The 22,971-nt window shown below is 42.6% G+C and overlaps 1 protein-coding gene across 8 annotated transcripts in view; it reads left to right on the forward strand.

The window, feature by feature from the left end:
- The window catches only part of PUM1 (pumilio RNA binding family member 1), a 604,766-nt gene that overhangs the window by 94,795 nt on the left and 487,000 nt on the right, over positions 1 to 22,971 (forward strand). For all 8 annotated transcript variants that reach the window (XM_053707107.1, XM_053707108.1, XM_053707106.1 and 5 more), the window contains exons 2-3: positions 8,635 to 9,002; positions 9,404 to 9,472. In XM_053707107.1, coding sequence (XP_053563082.1) covers positions 8,646 to 9,002; positions 9,404 to 9,472 — 426 coding nt within the window. In that variant the 5' untranslated portion in view covers positions 8,635 to 8,645. The remainder of the gene's footprint in view (positions 1 to 8,634; positions 9,003 to 9,403; positions 9,473 to 22,971) is intronic.

A 22,971-nucleotide genomic window follows, 5' to 3' on the forward strand; every position in this document is an offset into this window, starting at 1 on the left:
TCATAAGATATGGCGTAAATATCTTTATTGGTGTGAATCCAAAGGCTACTCATGGAGTAAGATCAGGATTCCTAGGATTTTGTCCTTTCTCCACTAAGGATTGGAGAAGGGGCTATCAGCTAGTTCCTCAAAGGGACAGATATCTGCTTTATTTAATTCTACTGCACAAAAGTCTGGCAGATGTGCAAGACGTTCAGTCGTTCTGTCAGGCTTTAGTTAGAATCAAGCCTGTGTTTAAACCTGTTGCTCCGCCATGGAGTTTGAATTTAGTTCTTAAAGTTCTTCAAGGGGTTCCATTTGAACCTATGCATTCCATAGATATTAAGCTTCTATCTTGGAAAGTTCTGTTTTTAGTTGCTATCTCTTCGGTTCGAAGAGTTTCTGAACTATCTGCATTGCAATGCGACTCGCCTTATCTTGTTTTCCATGCTGATAAGGTGGTTTTGCGTACCAAACCTGGATTCCTTCCTAAGGTTGTTACTAATAGGAATATCAATCAGGAAATTGTTGTTCCTTCTCTGTGTCCTAATCCTTCCTCTAAGAAGGAGCGTCTATTGCACAACTTGGACGTGGTTCGTGCTTTAGAGTTTTACTTGCAAGCGACCAAAGATTTCCGTCAAACATCTTCTTTGTTTATCTATTCTGGAAAACGTAGAGGTCAAAAAGCTACGGCTACCTCTCTTGCCTTTTGGCTGAAAAGCATCATCCGTTTGGCATACGAGACTGCTGGACAGCAGCCTCCTGAAAGAATTACAGCTCACTCTACTAGAGCGGTGGCTTCCACATGGGCTTTTAAAAAGGATGCTTCTGTTGAACAGATTTGTAAGGCTGCGACTTGGTCTTCGCTTCATACCTTTTCCAAATTTTACAAATTTGATACCTTTGCTTCTTCGGAGGCTATTTTTGGGAGAAAAGTTCTTCAAGCAGTGGTGCCTTCTGTTTAGCCATTTGTCTTGTCTCTCCCGTTCATCCGTGTCTTGTAGCTTTGGTATTGTATCCCACAAGTAAAGGATGAATCAGTGGACTTGTCTTACCTTTATAGAAGAAAAGTAAATTTATGCTTACCTGATAAATTGATTTCTTCTATGGTAAGACGAGTCCACGGCCCGCCCTGTCATTTTAAGACAGATTATATTTTTTTGATTTAAACTTCAGTCACCTCTGCACCTTGTAGTTTCTCCTTTTTCTTCCTGTACCTTCGGTCAAATGACTGGGGGGTGGAGCTAAGGGAGGAGCTATATAGACAGCTCTGCTGTGGTGCTCTTTGCCACTTCCTGTTAGCAGGAGGATAATATCCCACAAGTAAAGGATGAATCTTTGGCTCGTCTTACCATAGAAGAAATCAATTTATCAGGTAAGCATAAATTTACTTTTTGTTCTTTCATGATTCAGATAGAGCATGAACTTTTAAGCAACTTTCTTATTTACTCCTGTTTAAAAAAAAAAATAAAAAAAAAAAAAAAAAAATAATGGTCGTTCTCTTGCTATCTTTTTTTGAAAAAGCAGGTATGTAAGCACAGGAGCCGGACCATTTTTGGTTCAACACCTGGGTTGCGCTTGCTGATTGGTGGCTACCTACACAGGTGTTTGTTCTTTTTTCTGGCCCTAGGACGAGTCAGAAGGCCTCTGCTTTTTATTTGGCCTCTTGGTTAAAACTTTTGATTCACAGAGCTTACTTGGAGACAGGTCAGCCTCCACCGCAGCAAATTACTGCTCATTCTGCTAGGTCAGTTGCCACTTTTTTGCTTTTTAAGAATGCGACTTCAGTTAATCATATTTCCAAGGCAGCTTCTTAGCATACTTTTACTAAATTCTACCATTTTGATGTTTTTGCTTCTTCTAAACCATCCTTTGGTAGAAAGGTTCTTCGGGCAGTTGTCTGTTTGTTTTTTTGTGCCTTTTTGCTTTATTTTAACTGCGTTAAAAGTATTGGAGTTGTGGATTGTAATTTCTCAGTAAAAACATGTTTTTAAATCCCTTTCTTTATTACTCCTGGACTCCACAGTTTGGGTATTTAGTTCCCAAGAGTAACGGGTCATGGACTCTCACCACCTGTATGAAAGAAAACATAAGTTATGCTTACCTGATAAATTAATTTCTTTTATGGTGGTGAGAGTTCACGAGACCCCACCCTAATGGGGGGGAGGTTTGGGGGTCTTTTCTCTTGCAAGGTGTATTCAGTCCACAGATTCATCCTTACTTGTGGGATATTCTCATTCACTACAGGAAGTGACAAAGAGAACACACAGCAGAGCTGTCCATATAGCTCCCCCTCTGGCTCCGTCCCCCCAGTCATTCTCTTTGCCGCTCTAACAAGTAGCATCTCCACGGGAGTGTAAAGTGAATGTGGTGTTAGATTTGTAGTTTTTATATCTTCAATCAAAAGTTTGTTATTTTTAAATAGTGCCGGTTTGTACTATTTACTCTCTAGCAGAAAGTGAAGAAGAATTCTGCTGAGAGGAAAATGATTTTAGCATGTTGTAACTAAAATCCACTGCTGTTCTCACACAGGACTGGGGAGTACCAGAAAACTTCAGTTGGGGGGAACAGTTTGCAGGCTTAACTGCTACAAGGTATGTTCAGTCATCTTTTTCTAGTCAAGACTTAGTAATGCTAGAAGACTGACAAGAATCCCCATGTGGGGAAGGTAAGCCATATTCTGAGACTCAGTATGGAAGGAAGGCTTAATTAACAGGGCTCAAAGACTGGTGGACACTGTTAAGGGGCAATCGATTATTTTTTTGTGAATATATAATCATTATACAAGTATTTATTACTTTTGGAGTGTTTTATGGGGTTTTATTCCACATGGCAGAATTTTAGACACCTATTTAGGGTTTTGAAGGCCCCACAACTCCGAAGTGGAGAGGGAGGGGGGCCTAAATTTCGCGCCTCAGTTGCGCAGTTCATATTGCAGACAGCTTCATGCAGCTTCACGTGGAGGGTCCAAAGACTACTAAGAGGACTTCATAGAGGCTTATTTTCATCAAATTAATCCCCAGGGGCAAGGTAGGGCCACAGCAGATTGCTGTGGCACGGTGCTGTAGTTTGCTAACCGGTTGTCAGCTTTAGGTTGCTCCGGTTCGGGCATTAAGGGGTTAATTGACTTGAAATTTACTGTGCAATCATTTCAAAGCATTAAAATAGTGTGGTAACAATTTCAGAAAGATTGGATCATTTTTTAAGATTTAATAAAAAAGTGTGCGCTTTTTATTATTTAAAGGCACAGTACCGTTTTTTCTCAAATTGTATATTTCAGTATTTGAGTGCTGTCTAAGTCTGTTTAACATGTCTGAGCCTACAGATAGATGTTGCTCTATGTGTTTAGTAGCCATGGTGGAACCCCCTTTACATTTGTGTTTTAAGTGTGCTAATGTGTCTAAGCATTTTAAAGATCACAATGTTTCACTTATAAATGTATCCCAAGATGATTCTTTAACAGAAGGTAATGAGGATAGCCCACCTTCCTCTCCCCATGTGTCGACACCAGTTACGCCCGCGCAAGCGATGCCTAGTACCTCTAGCACATTGGCCCCTATTACATTGCAGCAATTAGCAGCAGTCATGGATAATTCCCTTGCGGCATTTTTATCCAAACTGCCAGTTTTTCCTAAAAAGCGTGATAGCTCTGTTTTAAGAACAGAGTATGAGCAATCAGAAGCTTTGGAGGATTTATCTGTTGTACCCTCACAAGACTCTAAAGTGTCGGTGAGGGATATGCTGTCCGAGGGAGGATTTTCTGACACTGGAAAGGTTTCTCAGCGGGCAGAATCAGATTCTTTAGCATTTAAATTTAAGCTGGAACACCTCCGCGTGCTGCTTAAGGAGGTATTAGCTACGCTAGATGATTGCGACCCCATGGTGGTCCTAGAGAAATTGTGTAAAATGGACAAATATCTAGAAGTCCCTGTATACACTGATGCGTTTCCGATCCTGAAGAGGGTGGCGGATATTGTGGATAGGGAGTGGGAGAGACCAGGTGTACCCTTTGTCCCCCCCCCCCCCCCCCCATCTTTAAGAAAATGTTCCCCATTATTGATCCCAGGCGGGACGCATGGCAGACGGTCCCTAAGGTAGAGAGGGCAGTTTCAACACTAGCCAAGCGCACAACCATACCAATTGAAGACAGTTGTGCGTTCAAAGATCCTATGGATAAAAAATTAGAAGGTTTACTAAAGAAAATATTCGTTCAACAAGGTTTCCTTCTCCAGCCGATTGCCTGCATTATTCCTGTAACTACTGCAGCGGCTTTCTGGTTTGAGGCGCTGGAGGAGTCGCTCCAGACGGAGACCTCATATGACGAAATTATGGATAGAATTAAGGCTCTAAAGCTGGCTAATTCTTTTATCACAGATGCCGCTTTGCAATTAGCTAAGTTAGCGGCGAAAAATTCTGTTTTTGCTATCATGGCGCGGAGAGCGCTTTGGCTTAAATCATGGTCGGCCGATGTGTCGTCTAAGACAAAGTTACTGAATATTCCTTTCAAGGGGAAGACCCTTTTCGGGCCCGAGTTGAAAGAGATTATTTCGGATATCACTGGGGGAAAGGGCCATGCCCTCCCGCAAGATAGACCTTTTAAGGCTAAAAACAAGGCTAATTTTCGTTCCTTTCGCAACTTCAGGAGCGGTCCTACTTCAACCCTTGCGACCGCAAAGCAAGAGGGTAACTCTCCACAGCCCAAGGCAACCTGGAAGCCTTTTCAGGGCTGGAACAAGGGTAAACAGGCCAAGAAGCCTGCAGCTGCTACTAAAACAGCATGAAGGGGTAGCTGGTAGGGGGCAGACTCTCTCTCTCTTTGCTCAGGCTTGGGCAAGAGATGTTCCCGATCCCTGGGCATTAGAGATAGTTGCTCAGGGATATCTTCTAGAATTCAAGGACTCTCCTCCAAGGGGAAGGTTCCACATTTCTCGTCTGTCTACAGACACGACAAAGAAAGAGGCGTTCTTACGCTGTGTAGACGATCTACTCAAGATGGGAGTGATATATCCAGTCCCAATTACAGAACAAGGACTGGGTTTTTACTCAAACCTGTTTGTGGTTCCCAAAAAGGAAGGAACTTTCAGACCAATCCTGGATCTAAAAATTCTAAACAAATTCCTCAGAGTTCCATCCTTCAAGATGGAGACCATTCGGACAATCTTACCGATGATCCAGGAAGGTCAATATATGACTACCGTGGATCTAAAGGATGCGTACCTTCACATTCCTATCCACAAAGATCACCATCAGTTCCTAAGGTTCGCTTTTCTGGACAAGCATTACCAGTTCGTGGCCCTTCCCTTCGGGTTGGCCACCGCTCCAAGAATTTTCACAAAGGTGCTAGGGTCCCTTTTAGCGGTACTAAGACCGCGGGGCATTGCAGTAGCACCCTATCTGGACGACATCTTAATACAGGCTTCGTCTTTTCTCAGAGCCAAGGCTCATACGGATATGGTTCTGGCCTTTCTAAGGTCTCACGGGTAGAAGGTGAACACCGAAAAGAGTTCTCTGTCCCCGCTCACAAGGGTTCCCTTCCTGGGAACATTAATAGACTCGGTAGAAATGAAAATATTTCTGACGGAGGTCAGAAGGTTAAAGCTTCTAAGCACTTGCCGAGCTTTTCATTCCATTCTTCGGCCATCTGTAGCTCAGTGCATGGAGGTAATCGGATTAATGGTAGCAGCAATGGACATAGTCCCTTTTGCTCGAATTCATCTCAGACCACTACAATTGTGCATGCTCAAACAGTGGAATGGGGATTATGCAGATTTGTCTCCTCAAATCCAACTGGACCAGGAAACCAGAGATTCTCTTCTCTGGTGGTTGTCTCAGGATCACCTGTCTCAGGGAATGTGCTTCCGCAGACCGGAGTGGATCATAGTAACAACCGACGCCAGTCTGTTAGGCTGGGGCGTGGTCTGGGGCTCCCTGAAAGCTCAGGGCCTATGGTCTCGGGAAGAGTCTCTTCTCCCGATAAACATTTTGGAACTGAGAGTGATATTCAATATGCTCCAGGCATGGCCTCAGCTAGCGACGGCCAAGTTCATCAGATTTCAGTCGGACAACATCACGACTGTAGCATACATCAATCATCAGGGAGGAACAAAGAGTTCCTTAGCGATGAAGGAAGTAACCAAGATAATCAGGTGGGCGGAGGATCACTCTTGCCACTTATCTGCTATTCACATCCCAGGAGTAGACAACTGGGAAGCGGATTTCCTAAGTCGTCAGACTTTTCACCCGGGGGAGTGGGAACTCCATCCGGAGGTATTTGCTCAGCTGACTCAGTTTTGGGGCATTCCAGAGTTGGATCTGATGGTGTCCCGTCAGAACACCAAACTTCCCCTTTACGGTTCCAGGTCCAGGGATCCCAAGGCGGCATTGATAGATGCTCAAGTAGCGCCTTGGTCCTTCAATCTGGCCTATGTCTTTCCACCGTTTCCCCTTCTCCCTCGGCTGGTAGCCAGAATCAAACAGGAGAGGGCCTCGGTAATTCTGATAGCGCCTGCGTGGCCACGCAGGACTTAGTATGCAGACCTAGTGGACATGTCATCTGTCCCGCCATGGACACTGCCAATGAGGCAGGATCTTCTAATACAGGGTCCATTCAAGCATCCAAATCTAGTTTCTCTGCAGCTGACTGCTTGGAGATTGAACGCTTAATTCTATCCAAGCGTGGGTTCTCTGAATCAGTCATAGATACTCTGATCCAAGCTAGAAAACCTGTCACCAGGAAAATTTACCATAAGATATGGCGAAAATATCTTAGTTGGTGTGTATCCAAGGGTTACTCGTGGAGTAAAATTAGGATTCCAAGAATATTGTCCTTTCTCCAAGAAGGATTGGAGAAAGGTTTATCAGCTAGTTCCTTAAAGGGGCAGATATCCGCTCTGTCGATCCTTTTACACAAGCGTCTGGCAGAAGTACCCGATGTTCAAGCGTTTGTACAGGCGTTAGTCAGAATCAAGCCTGTCTATAAACCTGTGGCTCCTCCATGGAGTCTAAATTTAGTTCTTTCAGTTCTTCAAGGGGTTCCGTTTGAACCTTTACATTCCATAGATATTAAGTTATTATCTTGGAAAGTTTTGTTTTTGGTAGCTATATCTTCTGCTCGAAGAGTTTCAGAATTGTCTGCTTTGCAGTGTAATTCACCTTATCTGGTGTTCCATGCAGATTAGGTAGTTTTGCGTACAAAACCTGGGTTTCTTCCTAAAGTGGTTTCTAATAAGAACATTAACCAGGAAATCATTGTTCCTTCCTTGTGTCCTAATCCAGCTTCTAAGAAGGAACGGCTTTTGCACAATCTTGATGTGGTTCGTGCTTTGAAATTCTATTTACAAGCAACTAAGGTTTTCAGACAAACATCATCTTTGTTTGTTGTCTATTCTGGTAAGAGGAGAGGTCAAAAAGCGACGGCTACCTCTCTTTCTTTCTGGTTGAAAAGCATCATCCGATTGACTTATGAGACTGCTGGGCAGCAGCCTCCTGAACGAATTACAGCTCATTCCACCAGAGCTGTGGCTTCCACTTGGGCCTTCAAGAATGAGGCTTCTGTTGAACAGATTTGTAAGGCAGCGACTTGGTCTTCCCTGCATACTTTTGCCAAATTTTACAAATTCGATACTTTTGCTTCTTCGGAGGCTATTTTTGGGAGAGAGGTATTGCAAGCAGTGGTGCCTTCTGTTTAGGTTACCTGTCTTGTTCCCTCACTTCATCCGTGTCCTAAAGCTTTGGTATTGGTATCCCACAAGTAAGGATAAATCCGTGGACTGGATACACCTTGCAAGAGAAAACAGAATTTATGCTTACCTGATAAATTACTTTCTCTTGCGGTGTATCCAGTCCACGGCCCGCCCTGGCAATTAAGTCAGGTTCAAATTTATTGTTTAAACTACAGTCACCACTGCACCCGATGGTTTCTCCTTTTTCTCCTAACTGTCGGTCGAATGACTGGGGGGGCGGAGCCAGAGGGGGAGCTATATGGACAGCTCTGCTGTGTGTTCTCTTTGCCACTTCCTGTAGGGAATGAGAATATCCCACAAGTAAGGATATACCGCAAGAGAAAGTAAATTATCAGGTAAGCATAAATTCTGTTTTTTTTTTTAAAAACACATCTCCCCTCCTTTTTTATGGCTCATTTCTTTTTCTTTTTTTTCTTTTTTTTTTTTACCTCACTTTGCTTGACTATACATTAGAGCTATGTGTGAGGTGGAAGGGATTTTATATCGCTCTTGGTGTTTGGAAATCTTTGCCTCCTCCTAGTGGTAGAGAAGAGTAATTCCAAATATAATTGATCGTGGACTCTCACCACCATGAAAGAAATTCATTTATCAGGTATTTGCTTTAGCTGCTCGACTCATTTCTTAGCCGTGTTGATTCTAGTGAAAGATTACCACACTAAGATCTGTGCAAATCTAGATCTGTGGGGGCGATCTGATCTGACTGGCATGAGCGCCTGCCAACTTCTGTATTCGGATTCTCACAAAGGATTTGAATGCACATTCCTAATGAGCATGAAAACAAACTTTTATTTAATAAAAAAATGAAAAGAAAAAATGTCTTTAATATCCTTTTAAATAATGTATGGTTAATGTGCTCCACAATTATACCTTGTCATTTTAGTATGTTTTTAATTCTGATTTATGTCCTTTGCAGGTGTTGGTGGAATGAGCGTTGCATGTGTCTTGAAGAGGAAAACCGTTCTTTGGCAGGACTCCTTCAGCCCCCACCTCAAACAGTACCAAGAAGGCTCTCTTAACCACAACATGCCCGTGGTCCTTACCTCCGGACCGGTGGGCCAGCAGCAGCCTCCTGCCCATCCTGCCTTGGCTGCAGGACCTCATGTTAGTCCTCTGGGCAACTCAATGAGTGTTGCTGGACGATCACAGGATGATGCCATGGTGGATTATTTTTTCCAGAGGCAACATGGCGAGCAGTTGGGGGGTGGTGGTAGTGGAGGAGGAGGCTACAACAATAACAAGCATCGTTGGCCAACAGGGGATAACATACATGCAGAGCATCAGGTGAGCAATATCAACATAATTTATTTAGATTATTATATAACTATAAATTAAATTTTATATCAATTTATGGTTACAGAGTCTTCTCTCCCCAGTTTTCTGCGCTTGTGCTTTAGTTTTGCATGTATACTCTTAAGCATTCTTGCACTTTTGTCTTTAATAGTTCTAGTACTGGGATAGTCTGATACACTACAGTAGCCAATGGGATAGGATGCATTTATTGATGCTTTTATAATTTTATAGCTAGCTTATGTGTATCCTTGCATCTAGAACCAGTGGTTTGTCATACAAAGTAATGTATATGCCCTGGTATGCTCCCATTTAAAGGACATAAAGTTCGTAAGAACACTTGAGGGATTAATTAATTCTTTGGATTGATGATCTTCTTTCACTTCTTAATGTAGGTGCGTTCAATGGATGAACTGAATCATGATTTTCAAGCGCTTGCTTTGGAGGGAAGGACAATGGGTGAAGTAAGTATCGTATAGTGTTGTTTAACTTTGCGGGGGGTGGGGGGATTGTTTAGATGGATGTCAGGTGATCCTTCATGGTAACAGCAAAAATTAAATATAGACCCATAAAGATATGGAACAAATTAACAATACAAAGTGACTTTGGGCCCCTTTTTTTGAAAGAGACCATCTATACTCTTTCATATAAGTGGTCATAGATATCATCATCTTATAGATATCATCTTCTTTTAAGTGATTGTGTCAGTGGTAAATACCTCACAGCATTTGGATCCATTTTGAGGGGTATGGTGGCTCTAAAGAAAACCCCATAATAAAACCACTTGTGTGAGATTAACATAAGGGATTTTATGTCCCTGTTGGAGTCATTTGTTCATTATAATAATAATAATAGTCATAATAATAATAATAATAATCATAATAATAATAATAATTAGTCATCTGGAAGCATACAGCCTTCTCATTTCTCGAAAAAAGTCTAATTTGGAGTATACTAATACATTTAGAGAAGCTAGTGAATGTAAAAATAGCTTATATGGAGGATTAATATATATGTTATCAGTTTTTTTTTTTTTTGAGGTTTTTATTTGGGGTGTGTTGAGAGCTTTACATACATTGTCAATATTATATGTCCGCTAACTCTGCAATCGGTTTTCAGTGTATTCAATTATATTGTATGGTTGGCTATTTTTTTTTTCTTATTCATTTTCTGCATAAAATACAAGATGGTGCAAAGTGGCAAAATGTTGTATGATTTAACTCATTTTGTATTATTTTTCTTATTTATTTTGGCGAGTTGGACAGATTCAGATGGAGAATCCTAAAGTGTTCAATTTCATATTTTATAAAATGACTGCTGCTGTTTACTAAAAATGCTATAGAAATATCAAGTTAATTTTTAATAACATGGTTAAAAATGATTAATATGTAATTTAACGTTGCAAACAAGTTTATTCTTTTTTTCAGTTCTTAAAGTGAAGGTCAATTTTCATCAATGAGTGCCCGGTTTTTAAAAATATTTTTAAAAACAGGGGCACTTTCATTGATGAAAATTAACATTGCACTGGATTTGAAGAAATACTTACCTTTTACTCCTGCAAAGCCGGAGCGACGATCCCCCTACTTCTTCTTCCTGCTGTAGACCACAGCAATGACGAAACTGGCTTCCTCCAATCACAGCCGGGCATCACGAGCTGGACGCTCAGGGGCGCAAGCCATGATTGGAGGAAGCCGGTTTTGTCATTTCTGACGTCGGTACAGAGGAACTGAGGCTGAGATCCGGTTTTGCGGAATTAAAAGGTAAGTATTTGTCTTGTAAGGTGTATCCAGTCCACGGGTTCATCCATTACTTGTGGGATATTCTCCTTCCCAACAGGAAGTTGCAAGAGGACACCCACAGCAGAGCTGTCTATATAGCTCCTCCCCTAACTGCCACCCCCAGTCATTCTCTTGCAACTCTCGACAAGAAAGGAAGTATCAAGAGATATGTGGTGACTTAGTGTAGTTTTACCTTCAATCAAAAGTTTATTTTTAAACGGTACCGGCATTGTACTGTTTTACTCTCAGGCAGAAATTAAAAGAAGAATTCTGCCTGGAGGTTTGATGATCTTAGTGGTTTGTAACTATAAGGTCCATTGCTGTTCTCACACATAACTACTGAATATGGGAAAACTTCAGTTGGGGGAACGGTCTGCAGATTACCTGCTTTGAGGTATGTTCAGTATTTTTATTTCTAGAGAGATGAATAAGTTCTAGAAAATACTGACAGAGCCTTGTGTATTTGAGGTAAGCCTGATGCAGTGATTTAACAGCGACTGGGATCATGCTTACAAAACAGGGCAATACTCATGTTAATATTCATATTACTTAGTGACAAAACGTTTACATGATTTCATAAATAGGACGTTTTTTCTCTGAGGGAGATAAGTCTTTATTTGGGGCCTAGTTTCCACATGGCTAGTCAGATACTCCTAGGAGTACTTTCTTAAGGCCCCTCTGGCATCCAGTACATGGTGGGAGGGGCCTATTTTAGCACTTTAACTATGCAGTTTTAATTCAGACTGAGACATCCAGCTTCCCTAGAGGTTTCCTCTGGCATCTGAGGATCATTTCAAAGGGGTTATTTCTGCACAAAATCGTTTTTGAGGGCAGGTAGCAGCCTCAGCAGAGCTGTGGCAAGGTGTTCAATTGACTTTTAATGTGTTTTTAACGTTTTTCAATCCGGTTTGGGGCCTAAGGGGTTAATCATCCATTTGCAAGTGGGTGCAATGTTGCTTTAGTCCCTTACACACACTGTAAAAATTTCAAAGATTTTACTGTATTTTTACACTGTTTTGCAGTTTAAGTGCTAGTTTTTTTCTCTTAAAGGCACAGTAACGTTTTTGTTTAATTGCTGTTTCACCTTTATTAAAGTGTTTTCCAAGCTTGCTTGCCTCATTACTAGTCTGTTAAACATGTCTGACCTAGAGGAAACTCCTTGTTCAATATGTTTTGAAGCCATGGTGGAACCCCCTCTTAGAATTTGTACCAAATGTACTGATATTTCTATAAACTATAAAGACCATATTATGGCGCTTAAAGATTTATCTCCAGGGGATTCTCTAACTGAAAAGAGGGAGATTATGCCATCTAGCTCTCCCCATGTGTCAGAACCTATAACTCCCGCTCAAGTGACGCCAAGTACATCTAGCGCGTCTAATTATTTTACCTTACAGGACATGGCGGCAGTTATGAATGCTACCCTCTCAGAGGTATTCTCCAAACTGCCAGGGCTACAAGGAAAGCGAGACAGCTCTGGGGCTAGAACTAATACAGAGCTTTCTGACGCTTTAATGACTGTGTCCGATATACCCTCACAATACTCAGAAGCCGAGGCAGGTGAGCTTCTATCTGTGTCTGATTCTGAAATGACAGCGTTTAAATTTAAGCTTGAACACCTCTGCTTATTGCTTAGGGAGGTTTTAGCGACTCTGGATGACTGTGACCCCATTGTGGTTCCAGAGAAATTGTGTAAAATGGACAAATACTTTGCAGTGCCTGTTTACACTGATGTTTTTCCAGTCCCTAAGAGGTTTTCGGAAATTATTACTAAGGAATGGGATAGACCAGGTGTGCCGTTCTCTCCCCCTCCTGCTTTCAAAAAGATGTTTCCCATAGATGCCGCCATACGGGACTCGTGGCAGACGGTTCCTAAGGTGGAGGGAGCAGTCTCTACCCTAGCTAAGCGTACAACTATCCCCGTCGAGGACAGTTGTGCTTTCCTAGATCCTATGGATAAAAAATTGGAGGGTCTCCTTAAGAAATTTTTTATACATCAAGGTTTTATTCTCCAGCCTCTTGCATGCATTGCCCCAGTTACTGCTGCAGCGGCTTTTTGGTTTGAGTCTCTTGAGGAGGCTCTACAGGTAGAGACCCCGCTAGACGATATTCTAGACAGGATTAAAGCTCTTAAATTAGCTAATTCCTTTATTTCTGACGCCATTTTTCATTTAGCCAAGCTAACGGCTAAGAATTCAGGTTTTGCCATTTTGGCGTGTAGGGCGCTATGGCTTAAGTCCTGGTCAGCAGACGTTACTTCAAAGTCTAAGCTTCTTAACATCCCCTTCAAGGGACAGACCCTATTCGGGCCTGGTCTGAAGGAGATCATTTCTGATATTACTGGAGGAAAAGGTCACGCCCTTCCTCAGGATAGGTCCAATAAGTTAAAGACCAAACAGAATAATTTTCGTTCCTTTCGAAACTTCAAGAGTGGTGCAGCTTCAGTTTCCTCTAATGCAAAACAAGAGGGAAATTTCGCCCAGTCCAAACCAGTCTGGAGACCTAACCAGGCTTGGAACAAGGGGAAGCAGGCCAAGAAACCTGCGGCTGCCTCTAAGACAGCATGAAGGAGTAGCCCCGATCCGGGACCGGATCTAGTAGGGGGCAGACTTTCTCTCTTCGCCCAGGCTTGGGCAAGAGACGTCCAGGATCCCTGGGCATTAGAGATTGTTTCCCAGGTATATCTTCTGGACTTCAAAGCTTCATCTCCAAAGGGGAGATTTCATCTCTCACAATTATCTGTAAACCAGATAAAGAGAGAGGCATTCTTACGTCTATTACACAATCTTGACGACGTGGTTCGTGCTTTAAAGTTTTATTTACAAGCTACTAAGGATTTTCGTCAAACATCTGCATTGTTTGTTGTCTACTCTGGACAGAGGAGAGGCCAAAAGGCTTCGGCATCTTCTCTTTCTTTTTGGCTGAGAAGCATAATCCGTTTAGTTTATGAGACTGCTGGCCAGCAGCCTCCTGAAAGAATTACAGCTCATTCCACTAGAGCGGTAGCTTCCACATGGGCTTTTAAAAATGAGGCCTCTGTTGAACAGATTTGTAAGGCGGCGACTTGGTCTTCGCTTCATACTTTTTCTAAATTCTACAAATTTGATACTTTTGCTTCTTCTGAGGCTATTTTTGGGAGAAAGGTCTTGCAGGCAGTGGTGCCTTCCGTTTAAGTTCTTGCCTTGTCCCTCCCTTCATCCGTGTCCTAAAGCTTTGGTATTGGTATCCCACAAGTAATGGATGAACCCGTGGACTGGATACACCTTACAAGAGAAAACAAAATTTATGCTTACCTGAAAAATTTATTTCTCTTGTGGTGTATCCAGTCCACCGCTCGCCCTGTCACTTTAAGGCAGGTGTGTTTTATTTTTAAACTACAGTCACCACTGCACCCTATAGTTTCTCCTTTTTCTTGCTTGTCTTCGGTCGAATGACTGGGGGTGGCAGTTAGGGGAGGAGCTATATAGACAGCTCTGCTGTGGGTGTCCTCTTGCAACTTCCTGTTGGGAAGGAGAATATCCCACAAGTAATGGATGAACCCGTGGACTGGATACACACCACAAGAGAAAGAAATTTATCAGGTAAGCATAAATTTTCTTCAAATCCAGTGCAATGTAAATTTTCTTTAATGACCGTGCCCCTGTTTTTAAAAATATTTTTAAAAACCGGGCACTCATTGATGAAAATTGACCTTCACTTTAAAGGGATATTCTGCCAACATTGGAAGTCACATGGATGCATTTCAGTTTTGACTAGAAACATTTTTGTAATATACATGTATTAGAAAAAATGCCTCTAATAAAAGCTATAGCTGTTTAAAACATGTATTTAACCCCTTAAGAACCACAACACTTTTCCATTTCTTTTACAAGATATGACGAGTCCATGGATTTCATCCTTACTTATGGGATATCGCCTCCTGGTCAGTAGGAGGAGGCAAAGACCACCACAGCAGAGCTGTATATATAGCTCATCCCTTCCCTCCCACCCCAGTCATTCTCTTTGCCTGTGTTAGTGATAGGAAGAGGTAAAGTGAGGTGTGTGTTTAGATTCTTCAATCAAGAGTTTATTATTTTTAAATGGTGCCAGTGTGTACTATTTTACTCAGGGGTAAAGCAATGGGAACTGAGGAGATTCAAATACATTCTCTCTGTGACTCCCAGACTGTGTGCTGCCCTGCTGAATATGGTCTTAGCAGATTTGATCTAAGACCCAGTTTGTTCCCACAGATTCCTGGAGGAGAAGGACCTCTGGCAGTGTGGGACAAGTCATGCTGTTACTCAGCATTGAGGTATGTGCAGTCTATTATTTTCTGTGACACCTAGTAACTCAGAAAAGACTGTTCGTTTTTCTTCTGTAAGCTGGCTCTTCTACCCTTTGTCTGTGTCCTACTATACACGGTACTGGAGGGCTGCTATCATTATTTGGCCTAATTGTTGGGACTGCATAATGTACATATGGGGTGTTTTATTGGACGCTGGGGATCTTATTGGAGTATTATACTCCGGGGAATAGCAATGCTCTAGTATACTCCTGGCAGGGTTGTTTGTCACAGCAGACCGGGAGTTGGTTGTTTGAAGGGGGACTGGCTTATTTTAATGTTTTAGACACTTCGTTATGTGTAACATTTATCCCGGCGGCTCCATTTTGCTTTTCAATGCTCTGTACTGAGCCGCCCGGGAGTTTCGCGTGGGTAGTAGAAAAACACCAGCGGTTTAGACACTCTGTTGCTCGGGTTGCCGTTGTCTCTGGGTCATAGGGGGCAGGTAGGCGCCGCAGCAGAGCTGTGGCGAGGTGCTTTTTTAAGTGTGCAGTTACTGTTGAAATTTAGTTAACTTTACTGGGATATGTAAAACACGACTTTTTTTTTTCTCCAAAGCCACAGTAGCCACAGTTATCAGAAGTTTTTGTACAGAGTGCTGAGCAAACATTTGTATTTTTTAAAGGCACAGTTGTTTTTGTGTTGCAACGGTTCTGTATGTAAAAAGTATTACATAACTAAATACCATTTTGTTTTTATCAATGGATGATCTTAATTCCAGTACTTGTTCCATGTGTTTAAATGCCAATGTGGAACCCCCTGTTACCTTTTGTCCCTCATGCACTGAGAGGGCATTGCAATGTAAAGAGCAGATTTTCTTTAACAAGGATATATCTAAGGATGTTTCTCAGACTGATGAGATTCAGGGTATGCCGCAACTTTTTTCCCCAAGCGTCACAGCCCTTAACGCCCACTCAGGCGACGCCATGTTCTTCAACTGCGTCCACCTCATTCACTCTGCAGGATATGGCTGCAGTTATGTCATCCCCTTTTACAGAAGTTTTATCTAAGTTGCCAGTTTTACAAGGTAAACGCAGTAGGACAGAGGCCTGCGACTTCTGATGCTTTGATGGCTATCTCCGATGTACCCTCCCAGGGCTCTGAATTGGGGGGTAGGGAGGCCCTGCCTGATGGGGGAACTTTCTGACTCAGGAAGTGCATTGCCCCCGACAGATTCTGACGTCATGTCCTTCAGATTTAAGCTTGAGCACCTAAGCCTCTTGCTGCGAGAGGTCTTGGTGACTCTAGACGACTCAGAGAAATTGAGTAAGATGGACAAATATTTAGAGGTCCCTTCTTATTCTGATGTCTTTCCGGCTCCTAAGAGAATTTTGGAAATTATTACAAGGGAATGCGAAAGACCGGGTATTCCATTCTCCCCTTCCCCTATTTTTAAGAAAATGTACCCTATAGCTGACACCGTTTGGGACTCTTGGCAGACGGTCCCTAAGATGGAGGGAGCTATTTCTACCCTATTGAGGACAGTTGTGTTTTCAAAGACCCCATGGATAAAAAGTTGAAGGGTCTTCTTAAAAGTCTCTGTTCATCAAGGGTTTTTATTGCAACCGGCGGCCTTCATTGTAACAGTCACGACTGCAGCTGCTTTTTGGTTTGACGCTCTAGAAGAGTCTCTTAGAACTGAGACCTCCTTAGAGGAAATACAGGACAGAATTAAGGCCCTTAAGCTGGCTAATTCTTTTATTACGGATGCTTCATTTCAGATCGCCAAATTAGCGGCTAAGAGTTCGGGATTCTCCATCTTAGCAGGAAGAGCTTTATGGTTAAAGTCTTGGTCTGCGGATGTGTCCTCCAAGTCCAAGCTTTTGGCTATTCCTTTCAAGGGAAAGACCCTATTCGGGCCCGATTTGAAGGAAATCATTTCTGATATTACGGGAGGTAAGGGTCATCTCCTCCCTCAAGACAAAACATCGAAACAAAGGGGACGACAGAGTAATTTTCGTTCCTTTCGTAATTTCAAAGGAGTCCCCCCCTCCCCTTCCTCTTCCGCTAAACAGGAAGGGAATTATTCTCAAGCCAAGTCCACCTGGAGACCCAACCAGGCTTGGAACAAGGGTAAACAACCCAAGAAGCCCGCTGCTGCTCCCAAGACAGCAAAAAAGGGTGGCCCCCAATCTGGGACCGGATCAAGTAGGGGGCAGACTTTCTCTTCATCCAGGCTTGGATAAGAGACGTTCAGGATCCCTGGACACTAGAAATCGTGTCTCAAGGGTATCAGTTGGAGTTCAAAAATTTCTTCCCCAGAGGAAGGTTTCTTCTTTCACGATTGTCTGTAGAGCAGATAAAAAGAGAGGCGTTCTTACGTTGTGTAAAAGACCTCTCCACTATGGGAGTGATTTGTCCCGTTCCAATACAGGGACGGGTTTTACTCAAATCTTTTTGTGGTTCCCAAAAAAGAGGGAATGTTCCGACCCATTTTAGATCTCAAGAGTCTAAACAAGTTTCTCAGAGTTCCATCCTTCAAGATGGAGACTATTCAGACAATTCTTCCATTGATCCAGGAGTGTCAATATATGACTACCGTGGACTTAAATTATGCATACCTTCATATTCCTATCCACAGAGATCACAAGTTTCTGAGGTTTGCCTTTCTGGTCAAACATTTTCAGTTCGAGGCCCTTCCTTTCGGTCTGGCCACGGCACCCAGAATCTTCACAAAGGTTCTGGGGTCTCTGCTGGCGGTTCTCAGGCCGCGGAGCATTGCAGTGGCGCCTTATCTGGACGATATTCTGATCCAGGCGTCGTCTTATCAGCTGACAAAGTCTCATACCGACATTGTTCTGTCCTTTCTAAGGACCTTACGGGTGGAAGGTGAATCTAGAAAAGAGTTCTCTAATTCCACAGACAAGGGTTCCTTTCCTGGGAACTCTAATCGACACTCTATCCATGAAAATCTTTCTGACGGAAGTCAGAAAGTTAAAGATTTTGAATACATGTCGAACCCTTCAGTCCAATCCGCGGCCGTCAGTGGCTCAGTGCATGGAAGCAATTGGATTGATGGTGGCAGCAATGGACATCATTCCGTTTACTCGCTTTCATCTCAGACCTCTACAACTGAGCATGCTCAGGCAGTGGAATGGAGATTATGCAAATTTGTCTCCTCAGATAGATCTGGATCAGGAGACAAGAGACTCTTCTTTGGTGGTTGTCGTCGGATCATCTGTCCCAAGGGACGTGCTTCCACAGACCCCTCATGGGTGATAGTGACAACGGATGCCAGTCTACTAGGATGGGGTGCAGTCTGGAATTCCCTGAAGGCTCAGGGTGTGTGGACTCGGTCGGAGTCTCTACTTCCCATCAATATTCTGGAGTTGAGAGCAATATTCAATGCGCTTCAGGCTTGGCCTCAGTTGGCTTCGGCAAAATTCATCCGATTTCAGTCGGACAACATCACGACTGTGGCTTACACCAATCATCAGGGAGGAACAATTAGTTCCTTAGCGATGACAGAAGTATCCAAGATAATTCGGTGGGCGGAGGCCCACTCTTGTTATATGTCGGCAATCTACATCCCAGGAGTGGACAAATGGGAAGCGTCCTAGCAGACGTAGGAACTCCATCTGGAGGTCTTTGCCACCCTGATTCTCAGATGGGGCAGACCGGAGCTGGATCTTATGGCGTCTCGTCAGAATACGGATCCAGGTCCAGGGATCCTCAGGCCGAACTGATAGATGCCTTGGCAGTGCCTTGGTCGTTCAACCTAGCTTAGATGTTTCCGCCGTTTGCTCTCCTTCCCCGGGTGATTGCTCGGATCAAACAGGAGAGGGCTTCGGTGATTCTCATCGCTCCTACGTGGCCTTGCAGGACTTGGTATGCCGATCTGGTGGACATGTCCTCTCTGCCACTGTGGAAGCTTCCATTTAGGCAGGACCTTCTCATTCAGGGACCCTTCCATCATCCGAATCTAGTTTCTCTGCAGCTGACTGCTTGGAGATTGAACGCTTGATTTTCTCTAAGCGAGGATTCTGTCATTGATACCTTGATCCAGGCACGTAAGCCTGTTACTAGAAAGATTTACCATAAGATTTGGCGTAAATATCTTTATTGGTGCGAATCCAAGGGTTACTCATGGAGTAAGGTTAGGCTTCCTAGGATTTTATCTTTTCTCCAAGAAGGATTGGAGAAAGGGTTATATCAGCAAGTTCCATAAAGGGACAGATTTCTGCTTTATCTATTTTGCTACACAAACGTCGGGCAGATATTCCAGATGTTCAAGCTTTTTGTCAGGCTCTGACTAGAATCAGGCCTGTGTTTAGACCTATTGCTCCTCCTTGGAGTTTGAATTGAGTTCTTAATGTTCTTCAAGGGGTTCCGTTTGAACCTATGCATTCCATAGATATTAAGTTGTTATCTTGGAAGGTTTTATTTTTGGTTGCTATTTCTTCTGCTCGCAGAGTTTCTGAGCTTTCAGCATTACAATGTGATTCTCCTTACTTTATTTTTCATTCCGATAAGGTAGTGTTACGTACCAAACCGGGTTTTCTTCCTAAGGTTGTTTCCAACAAGAATATTAGTCAGGAAATTATTGTTCCTTCCTTGTGTCCTAATCCTTCTTCTAAGAAGGAGTGTCTGTTACATAACTTGGACGTGGTCCGTGCCCTGAAGTTTTACTTGCAGGCGACTAAAGAATTTCGTCAATCATCTTCATTATTTGTTGTCTTTTCCGGAAAACGTAGGGGTCAGAAAGCTACGGCTACCTCTCTCTCTTTCTGGCTGAAGAGTATCATCCGTTTTGCATATGAGACTGCTGGACAGCAGCCTCTTGAAAGAATTACGGCTCATTTTACTAGGGCTGTGGCTTCCTCATGGGCATTTAAAAACGATGCTTCTGTTGAACAGATTTGCAAGGCTGCAACTTGGCCGTCTCTTCACACTTTTTCCAAATTTTCCAAATTTGATACTTTTGCCTCGGCCGAGGCTGTTTTTGGGAGAAAGGTTCTTCAAGCAGTGGTGCCTTCCGTTTAGGTTCCTGTCTTGTCCCTCCCTTTCATCAGTGTCCTATAGCTTTGGTATTGTATCCCATAAGTAAGGATGAAATCTGTGGACTCGTCATATCTTGTAAAAGAAAAGGAAATTTATGCTTACCTGATAAATTTGTTTCATTTACGATATGACGAGTCCACGGCCCTCCCTGTCATTTTTTAAGACTGAAGTTTAACAAAAGAAAAACCTGTCACCTCTGCACCTTGGCTTTTCCTTTCTCTTCCTAACTTCGGTCGAATGACTGGAGTGGGAGTGAAGGGAGGAGCTATATATATACAGCTCTGCTGTGGTGCTCTTTGCCTCCTCCTGCTGACCAGGAGGCGATATCCCATAAGTAAGGATGAAATCCGTGGACTCGTCATATCGTAAAAGAAACAAATTTATCAGGTAAGCATAAATTTCCTTTTTCTGACCGTTTGGGACCAAGGCTATTTTTACATTTCTGCGGTGTTTGTGTTTAGCTGTAATTTTCCTCTTACTCATTTACTGTACCCACACATATTATATACCGTTTTCTCACCATTAAATGGACTTTCTAAAGATACCATTATTTTCATCATATCTTATAATTTGCTATAAAAAAATTATAAAATATGCATTTTTTCTAACTTTGACCCCCAAAATCTGTTACATATCTATAACCACCAAAAAACACCCATGCTTAGTAGTTTCTAAATTTTGTCCTGAGTTTAGAAATACCCAATGTTTACATGTTCTTTGCTTTTTTCCAAGTTATAGGGAAATAAATAAGTTGTCACTTTGCTATTTCCAAACCACATTTTGTTCAAAATTAGCGATAGTTACATTTGAACACTGATCTGTCTGGAATCCCTGAATATCCCTTGACGTGTGTGTGTGTGTGTGTGTGTATGTATGTATGTATGTATGTATATGTATATGTGTATATATATGTATATATATATATATATATATATATATATATATATATATATATATATATATATATATATATATATATATATATATATATATATATATATATATATATATGTGTATATATATATATATATAGTGACGAATCAAACCTTCTCAGCGTCACAATAGAGGGGTGTGGGCATGAAGGGGTTAATGGCACACAGCTCTGGTTCCCTTGTCCTTGCAACTCTGCAAAAGGACCTTAAAAGGGATACCACATTAGCCCCCAGATCTTGTCCACACTGCTCTAATTAACAATTTCCCTGCTGCCACCACCAAAACTTTTTAAATTAAAGGGGAGTTTTGGGGAACCCCTAAAAACTCACACTATTTAATACTTAGGTAACGTGCCTTTAACCTTGTCTCAACAGGAGTGTGAATTTGGATATTAGAGCCCAAAAGACAGAATGAGGTTTTCTACGTGTTTAATAACAAAATATCAATACAGGTTACACAGTCCAAAATTATAAAGACATTCAAAATAACATACAAATGCAAAGCTACAGTTCTTTAAAAATAAAATGGGACATGAAAACAATTACACACAATATCTTACTTATTACCAAGTTCCTTTAGATATGTGGAGTAGTGATGTCGCGAACCTAAAATTTTCCGTTTGCGAACGCAAACTTCCGCAAATGTTCGAACGGGCGAACCGCCATAGACTTCAATAGGCAGGTGAATTTTAAAACCCACAGGGACTCTTTCTGGCCACAATAGTGATGGAAAAGTTGTTTCAAGGGGACTAACACCTGGACTGTGGCATGCCGGAGGGGGATCCCTGGCAAAACTCCCATGGAAAATTACATAGTTGATGCAGAGTCTGGTTTTAATCCATAAAGGGCATAAATCACCTAACATTCCTAAATTGTTTGGAATAAGGTGCTTTAAAACATCAGGTATGATGTTGTATCGATCAGGTAGTGTAAGGATTACGCCCGCTTCACAGTGACAGACCAAACTCCCCGTTTAACGCACCGCACTGCCTTATTCTAGGGCCAAAGGGAATCACAGCACCACGACGGCCCCTGTGGGGTGGCCTGCTTCTGCTTGTCATTTTTTTTTCGATTAGTGGTACTATGCGTGCAAGCTACTGTGACAACAGATATGAGTGGCACTGTGCACTGGCAGAAGTTGGCAGAGTAGACGCTGTAGGCCTGACGCACACGCTTGCAGACAACTAACTGCTATTCAATCTATTACAGTCAAAAATTTTTTTTTTTTTTTTTTAAATGTACACTACTGTTACACCAGATATGAGTTGCACTGGGGTGACACTGTGCCCTGGCAGGCCCTGAAACGCACATGCGTGAAGGAAACTGACTGCTATTATTTCAGTCAAATTTCTAGTTTTTTTTTTTTAACCCCTTAATGACTGAGGACGTACGCCATACGTCCTCAGAAAAAATACAGTTAACGCCTGAGGACGTATGGCGTACGTCCTCGGTTTGGAAAGCAGCTGAAAGCGATCCTGATCACTTCCAGCTGCTTTCCAGTTATTGCAGGATGCCTCGATATCGAGGCATCCTGCAATAACAAATTTTACCCCTCCGGTGCAGAGAGAGACACTCTGTGGCCCTCTCTGCACCGGGCATCGATGGCCGCATTTGTTGGTGGGTGGGAGCTGAAGTGGGAGGCGTGTGGGCGGCCATCGATGCGGTCCTTGTCAGAGATGGGGGCGGGATCGCCGGGGTCGCGTGCACATGAGGAGGCGGGCGGGCGCGCGCGTGCACGGGAAGGGAGCGGGTGGGAACCGCTACACTACAGAGAAAAATGTTTTTATAAGTGGGAGAAAGGGGTGCAAAATATTTAGTACTTGGAAATCTAAGTGATCTGGGAGCGGGTGGGGGATTGGTCTTGGGGTGGGAAGCTACACTACAGAAAAATGAAATAAAATGTAAAAAAAAAATGTTTTTATTTGCAAACT

This window comes from Bombina bombina, chromosome 3 (assembly GCF_027579735.1).
Source record: "Bombina bombina isolate aBomBom1 chromosome 3, aBomBom1.pri, whole genome shotgun sequence".
Taxonomy (NCBI): Eukaryota; Metazoa; Chordata; class Amphibia; order Anura; family Bombinatoridae; genus Bombina; species Bombina bombina.